The 14,009-nt window shown below is 36.6% G+C and overlaps 1 protein-coding gene across 1 annotated transcript in view; it reads left to right on the forward strand.

The window, feature by feature from the left end:
- The window catches only part of arsb (arylsulfatase B), a 41,243-nt gene extending 27,858 nt beyond the window's left edge, over positions 1-13,385 (forward strand). The window contains exons 7-8 of the mRNA XM_088629603.1: positions 10,637-10,768; positions 12,187-13,385. Of these exons, the coding sequence (XP_088485729.1) occupies positions 10,637-10,768; positions 12,187-12,452 (398 nt within the window). The 3' untranslated portion in view covers positions 12,453-13,385. The remainder of the gene's footprint in view (positions 1-10,636; positions 10,769-12,186) is intronic.
- The last annotated feature ends 624 nt before the right edge of the window (positions 13,386-14,009 follow it).

Raw genomic sequence — 14,009 nt, forward strand, 5'->3', positions numbered from 1 at the left:
ATGCTGTTGTGCCCCTTGAACAAAGACCACACACCTTACTGTGACACTGTTGTCCCTAAGTACTTCATAAGTTCAAACACTCTCTAAAATGAGCTGTATAAAGGAAACAGAAACTAATATTCAGAATGCATCTTAATTTCTTGTCTTCATAACACTGGGCTAAAAATGGTATGTCCATGATGTCCTGTGGTACTACGCTTAGTGTCCAGGTAACAACTTTAGAAACATTCATTTGTGAACTGAGAATTTTAAGACAGTAATCATCTACTTTTTAAGTATTGACCAAACTCTGATGTCCTGTGTCTTTGAATATGGGTAACAGGAGAATATCAAAATAATATTTCCTTCATAACTTACTTAAAACAACATATTTTATGCTGAAAGGCATTACTTAAAATAGAAAGGAAAGTTCCAAAGATGCAGAATAATAATAATACCTTTTAACTTAGGGAAAAATCATCTTTTTGATGGCTTCATGACATAGAAAATACGTATGTACATCATCTATGCAGATCCTGGTTTTGTGGTAGTAAGTAGCCATGGTGTTAAATTTCTTTATTTAACTACATGTAATGTCTTAATATTAAAGGTGATATTAATTCAAGTGATCTCATTTTAAAATAATCTCTTTCCAAGCCTTTGACAGTAAACTATGTCATTAAATCAATTCCTATTATTGTATTAATAATTTGGATGACATTGGACAATCAAATGAAAGTCACTTTAAAAATAGAAAAATGTTGTCTATCAAATTATTGACATACTGGAAGAAGGGGTATCCATGCAAGTTTAAAATGTATTGACTCTCTGAGGCAATAGACTGTGAGTCAGAATAATAGAAGTTTATAAATCTTATTTTATATGCAGCATCTTAAAAAGCTGTGAATGATGGGGGGAAAGTAATTAAAAATGAAGCTTTCAAGACGATCTTCAAATAAAACATATCCCTTCCTCTGAGAAGGCTGTTCTGTTACATTAGCCGAGTACTTTTTACTTTAAGTACTGTTGGGAAGTGTCCAAATCGCCAGTCAGTGCAATTGCACATCGTTGATGAGAAGCACAGTGTGATGCAGGGCAATCATCTGTTATAACGCAGGAGACAGAAGGATAATGCAGTTGCTGTCTGTGTGCTGGCAGAATGAGCCGAAAAGTCTGAGTCACAATTCCCCTGAGTTTAGGGCCTGCTGATTACAGAGTCACTGTTAGCCCTGTGATTACAATATGCTCGATGGTCTAGGCTTGCTAATGAAAATGCTCAAAAGAAAGAGAGAGAAAAGGTTTCCGTTCCCTGCTGTGTTTATAGAACTGTGTTTATTAGAGTGCCAGTTTCTGACTGGAGGTTCAGTGAATCCTCTCTGTGGCTTTTACAAGCTTCTAATTATTCAACAATTGGGAAGGCATGTGAAGCAGTTTCGCTCAATTTGTAGTGACAAGTATTTACACCTGAATGGCGATTCAACATTACAGTTTTTGCCCAGACAATGCATTTTCGATTATTTGAGCTGTAATCATTTTTAAGGGAAAAATTATACAGCATTTGTTGTACAGTATGGAGTATCTGTGACAAGGGTGGCTGTTTTCAGTAACTTTTCCCCCCAAAAAATGCACTCTCCACAGATTAGAAATACTATTTACAGTAGGTAACCCCACCTTTAACAAAATCCATGTGCTATTGGATTTACTTCCACTGTGACAGAACTTACTTGCCATTAGGATCTTGTAATATTTTTCAAAATGCTGTGGCAACAGAAAACAATTATCAGGAAGTGTCTGCAGAGTATTTAATAAAAACCTGAGTTTGTTTGTAAGAGCGTCCGGTTATGTACATTCATTTCTTAATTAAAAAATAGGCAAAAAATCCTTTAATGTTTTTTTGTGAATTAAATCACTCTTTTTTTAAGTTCACTTTTGTTCTCTCATAGCTATACACATTGGCTTTTATCAACTAAATGCTCGGTATTATTTGCACCCATAAAGAGTGCTGATGAAATTGTAGAGTTTGATATGAAAATATAGGTCGCTTATTTCATATTCAGAATCATTAATGTGTTAGAAAGTAGTCTGAGTAGTGTAACAATCAAAGAACGTATGGCATAGATGACTAATTTCTCCATAATTTCCTGTTTTCTCAAAATGCAAATGATCAAACAATGCTTAGCTATGTTGATGAACATATCATAAAACCTAGTATGTAAATTAATTAAATTCATGCAGTTCAGGAATGGACTGTATGGTACAATATAGCCTTTGTGGATATAAAAGCTTCACTCAAACATTTAACAATAGTTTCCCAATTTCAGATGGGAATTTCAGATGTCTTCTGCAATGTTATCACAGAATGTGGATACTGACAAGAAACAATAGTTTAAATCTTGTTAAAAGCAGTATATGAAAGCTAATTCTTATAATTTTGATTTTTGACTCCTACCAATTGGGCTGCTGTAAACGAAATATAGATAAATCAGAAAAATATGTATGAGTCAGAGAAAATATTTTTTTATGGATAAAGTCCTGTTTGACAAGAATTGTTATTTGCGATATTCTAAGATGGGATGCTTGTGTGATATTCCATGTGTGATGCTCTGGGCAAGAGTGTCTAGTCACTGCAGAATTCCACTTGTTTTCCCTGAGACTGTAATGATTAAATATGTAAAAAGAACTATTAAAAATGTTGTCCTGAGATGAGTGGTTTGAGTGGGCTAGTCAGAGGAGTCAATCTACACTATCTCATTGTCCCTTGTGACTAGCTATTCCACATTTGTGTGTGTATAACAAAAGTAATTGGCAATTCTAAGAAAAAATAAAATGTTCTAATGGAATTTTATTTTAATTGGATGATACAGTAGTGATTCAATCAATCCACCCATCCGTTTTCTAGCCACGTTCTTCCAGTTCAGATTTGTAGGGGAGTTGGAATCTATCCCAGCAGGCAATGGGCATAAGGCAGGGTACACCCTGGATGGGTCACCAGTCCATTGCAGGACAGAGAGACAAACACAGAAGTGAATTAACCTCCCAGGTTGCACCCAGAGGAAACCTATGCAAACCCAGGGAGAACATAGAACATAGTAAATGATCTATCTAAAATATCATGTAAAGGCTTGCAAATGGTGTGTTACACTAAAACATTGCAATTTACCCCGTCTTAAGGTTAATCTGTGGAGTCTCTGGTGGAATTGATGTATTTACCACAATAATTAAAATGAAGTCCTTGGAGACAGTTGCTTTTGTTTCAACAAGAAAGTGCTTATTTTAAAGGGCGCTGAGAAAATCTTTCATTTTTCTTATTGTTGTTCTGATTCCAGCAGCAAGACTTTCATAACATGTTTTTGCAAAACAAATGCTGAAACTACAGTTAATTAGAGGATTGCAAGTTAAGCATTTTAATTGGACTCTCCTTCTTTTAAAAGCAGCTGCATTCTTGGAAGAATTGAAAGTATTTCTTTTTAGACTGTTTTACCACAAGAAGCATACTGAACAAAAGAGGAGCTGGGAATCAGTTGTTTTCATGTCTGCTATCAATGCTTTATGGTGAATTTGATTTTGGTGGGGGGGAGGAAAGCTTCACAAGTGTAATGCACAGTGGCTCATTGGTTAGCATTGCTACCTCACAACACAGGGGCTGTTCAATCCCAGACCTGGGGTGCAATCTGCTTGGAGTTTGTATGTTCTCCCCATTTTATTGTACTCCAGTTTGCTCCCACAGTATGAGAACATACTGTTAGGTTATTTGGCTTGTGGGAACAATTGGCCCATGGTGTGAGTATGCGCATGTCTATGTTTGTGTGTTTCCCCGTGATGGACTAGCATCCCATCTAGAGTGTATCCTGCCTTGTACCCAGTGCTTGCTGGGATAGGCTCCAGCTCCCCTGCAACCCTGAATTGAAAGAAACAGTTTAAAAATGGATGGATGGAAAGTTATCACAAGAAATCTAGATTTACAGCTCCTTTCACTTATGATGCCTTTTATTTCCACTTGGTTTCAAGTCTCTGGATTTGGTTTTGGTCTGGACTGGATGAAAAAGAGGTTTGAGCGCTTGGAGCAACCAAAGTCATTTTCTTCCAAACATAATTTCATTTTGGTGCTCCGGTGTGACCCGTCTTTGCTTTAACTCTCTGACATCTACAAGATCAGGTTGCAAGGTGGCATAGTTTGACTGCAGAGAATTTTGTAGAAATTGCTCCATCTGTATGTGATTTTCTTTCTGACTTTTTTTTTTCCTGAGGGAAAGAGAGGGGGAGGTATTTTTTTCCCAGTTGTTTATTAATTATAACACAAAATGACTACAGTGTGATCATCCAATTCAGTCATTTAAATACAGACTATTACTATTGGTAAAGCATGCATTTTATTATTCTAAGTAATAAACTGGAATATTTTTCTTTGTAACTTTTGTATTAGTGACGGGTTAGTGGTTTTCAGAAATATAATACCAGCACAATTAGGAGCATTAAAAAGGCCCACTTTTTAAAGTAGTAACATATTTTTAAAACTGGGGGAAATTATGTGCGTGGTAATAGTCTGTAATTTTGGTTCATTGTGGCAAATCATATTTTCTTATTTATGAGTATTTAATCATTCAAAGATCTAATTGAGGGAAAATTGCTATTAAGATCTCCACAGCCAGTCCTTTTCAATCTGAGTTTTTTTTTGTCCTGATACTTCTAAGCCCCTGATAAAATTTTAACATTTAAAACTCTTTAAACTCTAAAGACTTTCAAATACTTTGCAGGAGTTCACACCACATTGATTTTACCCTGAATCCGTTCTTTCTTAAATCATTGACAGATGAGTACTTCATAACAAACATCATTATAAAATTTACCCCAAAAAACAGGTCCTCAGGTACAGCAATCTGTAGGAGAGTTACTTCTTCCACTTTTCACAGTGTTGTGGGGTTTGTGTAGGAAACAGGTTTGTGTAGTTGAAAAAATAGCCATCCTCTTTGAGCACTATAGTATTATAGTGTATGTTGTTTACTTTCATTTCTATGGAAACAGGATCCCATAGGACAGCTCCAGTTCCAACTCTTGAAACTCCAATCAACTGAGGACAAGGCTAGGAAAATTGAGTTTTAGTTACACTCATTTCATCCTGGTCCAGGAATGTCCTCAGAACCCAAAAATCCCTTCTGCAATGTCCAAACTGCACACCATGCTTCTGAGAAGTGTTGCAGGCCCACGTCCCTTCTATTTTGGACCATAAAGATTACAAGTGTTTTCTGTTAATGCTAGAGTTAAGAAGAGGAAGAAAGAAAAAACATCTTCAAACTTCAAGGTCTTTCTCTCAGTACTGTAGCCATGACTCTGTTATATGTTAATAACAGTGCACAGAAATTAGCCACACTTTCCACTCCGATGTACAGAGGAGGAGTTCCATTGGGTTTACGTGTTGTTTTTCCAGAGCTTGGCCACTATTAAATATTAGCAATAACAAATGTGCATGGTAGAGAAAAGGCCCCAAACATAGGAAAAATTGAAACTGATAAGCCAGTTGTTTTGGCAGCATGCATAACTCCTTCCTGCTTGGATGTAAAAATACACCATTTGCTCCCTTTCCTTTTGTGTTGAAGTGTTTCCTGCCTCTTGCCATTTTTTAATCAAAAATAATTTCTCTACTCAATTTCAGTTTCAGCAACGGAGAGAAGAACAAACATTCCACTCAGAATGAGCCATTATCATTAGAGTTCAAACTGAAAAATGTTTAAGCTGTAAATAGAATATGGACCCTGTAAGTGCAGAATCACCATTTAATTACTATTTCAGTATGGCTTTGTCAAATTAAATGTAACCATTACCAGGTTTACCAGGGTTTCAATGTATAAATGTGGAGTTCTGTATCCTGTCTTTTTGGTGTTGGCCAAAGTAGTGTACACTATTAGTGAATTCTATCTGACCTCTTCAACCATTTACAAACTGTAATCAAAAGCTTTAAAAACCAGAAGGATTTTGGGCGCCCATGCAGTATTGTGTGGTCTGTTGTGTACTGTTTGTTGAAGTTGGTTCTTATTAAAATAAATCCTGTTCTTAGAATTTTGAGATAAGGCCTCAAGTCTGTAAAGTGCTCTTGAGGTGTGTACTTAATCATTTATTCTATGGTGGGGCAGAGGAACAAAGAGATAGCTGCAGAAAGGTCTGTTCATTTATAGTGCACAGCTTTAGTTGTTGATATTTAAGATAGTTTTCCTTATGAGATTGTAAAGAGTTTTTTTTAGGTAGTTTAAAGATCTCTCACAGTTTGAAAGCAAATATGAAGAATCTGAATAGCTCATTCTTTCCTTGGCACTTAACAGAAATGCATTGGCTCAAAATCAATTAGAACTAACAGTCTCATTTATTTCATACAACATGATGGTGATCTAAGCATTTTCAACAAACAGATTGAACACTGTTGTTTGAAAGCAAACAAAAGCAATTGAATAATAGCTAACATACATGGAAATGGGGCCTCTGTAGGGTCTATGCCTTTTTTTAGAAAGAATGATACATCTGTGTGATTGTTTTTATTTGCCATATCGCCTCAGGTTGCTAATATTTTCTCTGGTCCCATCTGAGTCCATTCATACACAGCCATGTTGGTCCTCTCAGAGTTATAAAGTGGCTTCTCTTTTGATGATATTGGAAGAAGTTTCTGAAACTGAGTCTGATTGGGTCTGGGCAGCTATATTAGCTGGTGAAAATGGTTTAACAGACCCTTTGCCCTATTCTTCCTGTTACCTTTTCCTTTTCTTGATTTAATGCAAAGGACTATATATGGCTGTGCTACATGGCAAGCAACTGTATTTTATTGTATTTCTAAACCAAATCAAATAAGCCTATAGTTTGCAGTTCAGCACTTCACTGTTTCCTAACTAAATAGAAGTTAATGAGAATCATCAGTAAGTTTGTACTTATTGATTAATATTAGTAAAGACAATAGTGGGTAGCACATTAAACATCCTATATTGTATACAGTATGCTGTCAAAAATCAGAAAGTGTCGTTTTGTTTTCTTGTTTTGTATGTGTGCCTTTGTACCACTTTTACATGCTTAAATTTATTTGGTGAAGTACTGTACATACCTGACTTGGGTTTCCTCTCTAAGTGGCAATTACTTGTAAACCCACAGGGCTTCTTCAGGGAAATCCAGAATCACATCCAGGGATCAGATTTCATAGATTATAGCTAAGAAACCTTGCAAGGGTAAAAACTCTACCAACCCAAAAGGAGCCATTCTGTTCATTTCTCTTTCTGACATTTCAGATCAGACTTCTTAGATTGGATGAGGAGTGGTTAACATGTCTGAGTTGGGTGTTGGATTGTTCCCAATTCGAATTCCCTATCCCATCTATTATGTCTTCATTGGAAAAGTTGAGTCCAGATGCTTCAAAGTGTTAGGATTATGTTTTTTTTCACTACATGAGAAAAGTCCTGAACTTTATAGTCATTTGAACTGACTATAGTTCAATTTCTTAACGGCTGTCTGTTTTTAATAAATGCAAATATATGACAAAGCTATGAAAAGGTTCATCGGGCAGAAATTATGGAGACCATATGTGCTATAATAGCAGGTAATTATTTTGATACAAACACATTTGCCCAAGCAACTAGTAAGCACAGTAAAGAGAGTTAATAAAACCTGATTGCACTATTCTTACTCATTAATATTTGGATCCAGCACCTGGGTTTGTATGTGACTGTGTCTGGAAAGTTTTCAAGCCATTTAATGGGCTTTAAGTACCTGTAAATATGTGTCTATAAAATAAATTAGGTGTTGACAATGAGATATGAAGTATTACACCTCAGAAATGAGGTATTGCACCTGAGAATTGAGGTATTACATTCCCTCATATTCTGTAGCAATGTGGATATGAACTGTTGTGATTTTTCAACCTTTTATAAAGTCTTTATAAAGACTGTTTATAGTGCCTGCCAGATTCACACATGCAATGAAATTAAAAAAAACTACATCACATAATAAAATGAGTTCTAAAAATACTGTACTATAATAATAGCATGATCCAGAGCAGAGTCATGTTGGTCATAAATAGTAAACTGAATTCTTAAAAAAACACAAGGTTGATTTTAAGCAAAATCCAGCTAAATTAAATATAGAATACCATTCTGCTCTATGGAAATGTAATGAAAGCCATCAGAACTGTATAGAGGCCTCCGACGGTGTTTCTCTGGAGGTTATAAAGGGGTAACATTAACAGTAGTAATGTTGATCTTCATGGTTTAGGTCATGGAGCACTCTGAAGAATGCACGGCTATAAAAATCCACAAAAACCTGACACTTTCTGTTGTAGTGTCTATTATTAAGAAATTTAAGGTAACTAGTATAGTTGAAGCCAGGAAGAGGAAGCACAGGCTGTGAACAAGTGTTCAAGTGCTAAAGAAGGGAACCATGAATCTAATGGCAAAGAGCTGTAGATCTCCAGCTTCATTCAGCCGAGCCTGTGTGAATGTTCACGGCTGAGTTGCAGGGATGAAGCCTTTTCCTGATTTCTAATACTCATATTTGCCAATCATATCACTGACAATTGAATCCAATCCTTATGGTTAGATGAAATGAAGACAGTGCTTTTTGGCATAAAAAATGGTGATGCTCTTGTTCAGAAAACATTCAGGTCCACTGTGAGATTCCAACCTCAGTTGCCACCTCTTCTACCTGGATGCGACAATCCAGTTTTAGACCTGCAATCTAATAGTCCTTGATAAAATCTGAAGGGACTACAGACTCTGGATCATCTTTGAAAGACTCATGTCTGTGTTTGTCATACGACTGTCTAGTTTAGTACAGTTCAGTATTTGGGCACTCCATCTCCATACACATCCATAATTCAATGGTTCATTTCAGTAGCTGTATCACTGTCCTTGACTAGATGCTTGATGATACCTCTGTGCTCGATTTTACTGTGGTACTGTACATGTTTTTGGAGGTACAGCCTCACTCTAGCAGTTGCCCTTTAGAAAAGAGCCTATACATTACTGCCAATACATTGTTTGTTGTAATATCCCATACATGGTCACAGAGGGAGCCCAAACCTATCTCAGCAAGCAAGGGGTGCAAGGCAGGATACACTCTGCATGGGAAACTAGTCTATCACAAGACACACACAGACACAAACACACACACTCTCACCAGGGCCAGTCTTCCCAAAAGCCTATTAACCTATCTCCTTGGACTGTGGGAGGAACCTCAGAACTCCTGGAGGAAACCCAAACAAACACTGGGAAGAACATACAAACTCCACACATATAGCACCCCAGGAATTGAGCCCAGGGCCCAGTGTTGTGAGGCAGCAATGCTAACTACTGCACCACTGCATGGCGCCCCAGCCTGTGCATCATTATTCAAAAAATTATTAGTTTCTCAGATCTGCATTACAAGACAGGCCTCCTCTGAAATATCATAGTTTATGGTTTAATGAAACATCTATATATATAATTTAAAAGCCCCTGGCGTGCTTGTAATACTGTATAACCTTGTATAATCTGCCAACTTGTAGCCAGATACTTTCATCAAAAGCTAAGATCAGCTGGGCTTGGTCAGTACTGGGATGGGAGATTTCTGCAGGTTGTTGGTGTAAGTGGTGTTCTGGGCCAGAGGACTCATTAGTAAAACTGCTCATAGAAAGGGATAGGAATATAGTTAGAGCTCAGACAGGACCAGGATTTTTTGTTTTGTGGTTTAGTTATTTTTTCCTCACGCTGTAAATTAAATAGAACTGTTCTTACCTCACAACTTAATTTTGTGTGTTTTCCCTGAGACATGCCAAAAATCTGTTCTGGCATCCTGTATCTGGGTTTGCCAAAATGATTAGCAATGAATTTTCACAATTTCACAATTTCAGATGCATATTTTACCAAGTTCATTTTGTTCTTTGCATAATAACTAAAGAGCCTTTAAATTCAGCAAAATATCCCTTCATTTTGTGTGTTGATGAACAAAATTTCTAGATTATGAAAGGGATTTCAAAACTCATATTCATCACTCTTATTTCAGGTTTTCTCTGTAGTACAATACATGATATGTATCTTTACAGTTCCCAATTATTAACCATTTTTGCTTTATCATGCATTTATCATATCAATGTATAAATATATATTTAACAGTTCCCTAAATATTCAGACAACCTAGGATGTCTGATAATAAGGTTTAAAACATAATACTATTTTCTTGTGTATGAAAAACACTTTTAGAAAATAATAGATGGCTTAAAACTCTTATAATATGAATGAATGTAGGATTAGTAAAAGTGTTGTTTCTTTACTGAAATTCCTGTGTCATCTTTTATAAAACTCCCTTCTGGCAGCTTCCCTGCCTTCTCTATATGAAATAAATGGTTCTTTTGTGTCATGTTTATGTTAATGATGTACAGACTTACCCCAGGCCATCAGAGCCTTCTGAGACATGTAGAGACAATTTATTAATTATTGAATTTGTATAGGAGTTTCTTCCCTTAAGGTCATTTGTTAAAGCCTCGGATCGTGTCAGTTTACTTTCTGCAAAGCCTCTGTTCAATGGGTGTTTTATTTCATCCTTATCTACGTGATGTTGTTTGTTTGGGAATATCTAAGCAATCTCACATTCAACTCAAATGTTGGAAGGAATATGGACTATAGATTGTCAGCTGTTTCTGGCTTTTCTGCAGGTCCTGGCAGAGTCTCCGAATTGACTTTGGCATCAAATCTTGGTCAAGGCATGTGGAGTAACTCTAGATTCAATGTTTCAATTCATGCTGCCATACGCTACCAGAACTGGAAACTGCTAACAGGATACCCAGGTACTGTACAGACTATTCATTTGCTATATCCTTACCTTGGCTGATGATGTTCAAAATTAACCAACCATACAGGAGATAAAGACTAGTATGTAATTACTTTTCACGAACAACTGTTGAAAAAAATCCAAACTAAAATGTTGATATTCCCCCTATGTCTAGACTTGGTGTATGCAACACCTTTGGCAGCAATAATATATATTTAGGATACAGTATGTCTCTTAACAACTTCAGCCACCAGAATAGTTTAATTTTCACCCATTCGTCTTTGCAAACCTGCTCAAGTTCTGTCAGGTTGTTTGGGGATCATTGATGAACAGAAATTTTCTTGACTTGCTAAAGATTTTCTGTTGGATTCAAATTGAATACTTTAGTAAAGCACAGTAACTGAGGTACAACAAGTACCTCAATGCCTTGTAAATGCTTGAAGCACACCACAAAGTAAAACTGAACACCACAAAGGCATTAATTTTATTAGCATTGTGCATTGTCAATAAAAGTAAATGAATGTTATTCACATGCTTTCAAAGTCCATTAATGTATTTATTTCAGTACATACAAAAAACGTGGAGTAAGGAGTGCAGGCAGTTTCTGAATGTTATTTCTGACCTTCTTCTAACATAGAAGAATGAACCTTTACTTCACAACTGGTAGATGAAGGGAATAATGTCTGCTATGTGGGTGATCAAGGAGATGATGTTTCAAGTGGAACAGCAGTGTGAAGCTCAAGCATAGCCTGGTTAATGTGATTCAGATCCACAAAATCCTACACTTTCTGTTTATGCAATGTGATGCTCGTGTATACAGCTTTGTGTTTAATATTCTGAGACAGATGTTTCAAAGAAAATGCAAAATAAACAGAAATGGAAGAGAACAGTTGGGGTTAGCGTATTGGATGTTTTTATTGTTGTGGGTGTCACAATCAAGCTAGTTCGAGGAATCACTTTGTTCTACACTGTTTTCCTTTGAATTGAAAAAAAGCCTCTCTTTAGAGAACTAGGGTGGCATAAAGATGTCTGACATGTAAAACAGGTGAAAACATGCAACAGATTATGTGTACTGTATATGATTTAGTTTTCTTTTTTTTTGGAGTGCTCTTCCTTGTTTGAATCTCTTCCAGTTTTAGCATACAGTGTTTCTCATTAGGTCTCAGAAAGGTACCAGATTCAGTCTGTAGGAATTCATCTGTAACCATTGAATCCACAATACTCTTTTTTGTAATTGTTAATGTAATTTCATAACTTGACATGTTTTGAAGAGGAAGGTCTCCCTGATGAGGTCATTAATTTCACAGTTAAAGGGTGTTCTTCCTACCAGTAAACATCTCATTTCATTTGTTTACCCAAGCAGACCGACATCTTCATTTTAAGTGTTCAAAAAGCTTATTGTTTTAAATGACATGGAAATTATTCTCTTTTTAGGCTGTGACTACTGGTTCCCTCCCCCTGAGCTTAGCAACAGTTCCAAGATTCACAAACCTGTAACCCCGCTGAAAAATGTGATGCTCTTCGACATTGAGGCTGACCCAGAAGAAAGACATGAGATATCTGAGAAGAACCCAGAGGTTGTGGACCATCTTCTCAGCAGGCTCCAGCACTACGAGAAGAGCTCTGTGCCGGTGGTGTACCCTAATGAAGATAAACAGTGTGACCCGGGGCCTGCAGGAGCCTGGGGCCCTTGGGCCTAGACAAAGAGAAAAAATCATTTTTAATGCACTGAAATTATTTTTTTCCCCATTAATTCAGACAATATATGCAACAATTTGGAGGGGGAAAATATTTTTATTGCATAACCAGAATAGATGAGAAATGGAAATATTTTCTTACTGAAATATGCAGCCCCCTGAGTTAAAACTCTGTAGAATATATAGGTATATTCTCTATAGCTGTGTCACCTTTCCACTTTCAAATTTGAGGATTTTCTGACTTGCAGATTTGGATGCTGAGCGTTGCTGAACCACAGACATGTCCATCCACAGATTCTCAGTGAGAGTCCAGTCTGGACTTTGACTGGGAGACTCATGGACATTCACCTTCTTGTTCTGAAGCCACTCCAGTGTGTCTTTGGCTGTATGCTTGTGGTCGTGGTCATGTAGTCTAAATATTTTGCTGACTGAAGCAGGTCGCTTCAAGGACTTGCCTGTATATGGCCCCAGTCTCTGACACTGAAAAGATCCCTGAAAGATCATACCGCCACCACCATGCTTCATAGTAGGGTTGGTGTTACACAGTTTTTCTTTAATCTCTTTCCTAAATCAAAATGGGGTGAATATTTTCTGAAGCACTCTAAGAAAGACTTGAAAGGCTAGGTTGTATTTGTGGGGAAAACTGTGAATAGAAATTATTTGTCCAGTAGCACTTTGTGAAGTTTCCTTTTGAAAACTCAACTAGTTAACTATATTGAAACAAGTACTGCAGGCAGTGTCTCCTTGTTTATGGGTTATGGAAATATATTATTAATGTTTCAGTCACTGTATTTAAAGATGGTAACTTCATGATGTGGGTAATGGAGATTCCAATTAAACACAGCCTGTGTGTTGTAACATCCCCATGTTTAACCCCTGGCCAATTGTTGTCATAAATTTCTGTTTAAACAATAAAATTACTGTGCACTGTGTAAAGTGGGTTAGTGTGTTAATGCTCCTTGTTTTAATTCAGAAACAAAATCTTAATTTTTACCTCAGTATCTCAGTATCTCTATCACAACAACTCCTTCTGATGAATAGCCAGTAACTGTACTGTTTTTATGGGTGGGAAACAAGTAATTTACATCTTCTGAGAGACTTCTATTCAAATACGATTTATGACAGTTATAGTTTTCTTAAATCTGTGCACTTCACAGACCCATGTTACATGTTTGTAACAATATAAGGCATGTACTGTAAGGCAATAAGGCAATGTAAGGATAATTTCTGGATACAAGTTATCAAGAGCATACGAAAGGGTGCAGATTAGAGGATGTCATACTGCTCATCTAACTGCTTTGGTTACTCTTAGCTATGTGACCCAAGGATGTCATCCAGCATTTTAAATGAAAGAAGCTAGTGTATCATCTTCAACAACATGGCTGGGCAGATTGTTCAATACTCCTACAGTATTTCCTTGGGTAAAGAAGTGACTCCCATTCCTGGTTTCATATACACTAGAATCATGTTTCCCTATTGATTCTGATAAAACCCAATTGACGTTGTCAATTACTTTTATTACTTGTGCCTTTGGATTGATTGTTTGGAGGTTTAATGGTC

Source organism: Lepisosteus platostomus, chromosome 4, assembly GCF_059453375.1.
Source record: "Lepisosteus platostomus isolate fLepPlt1 chromosome 4, fLepPlt1.hap1, whole genome shotgun sequence".
Lineage (NCBI taxonomy): Eukaryota > Metazoa > Chordata > Actinopteri > Semionotiformes > Lepisosteidae > Lepisosteus > Lepisosteus platostomus.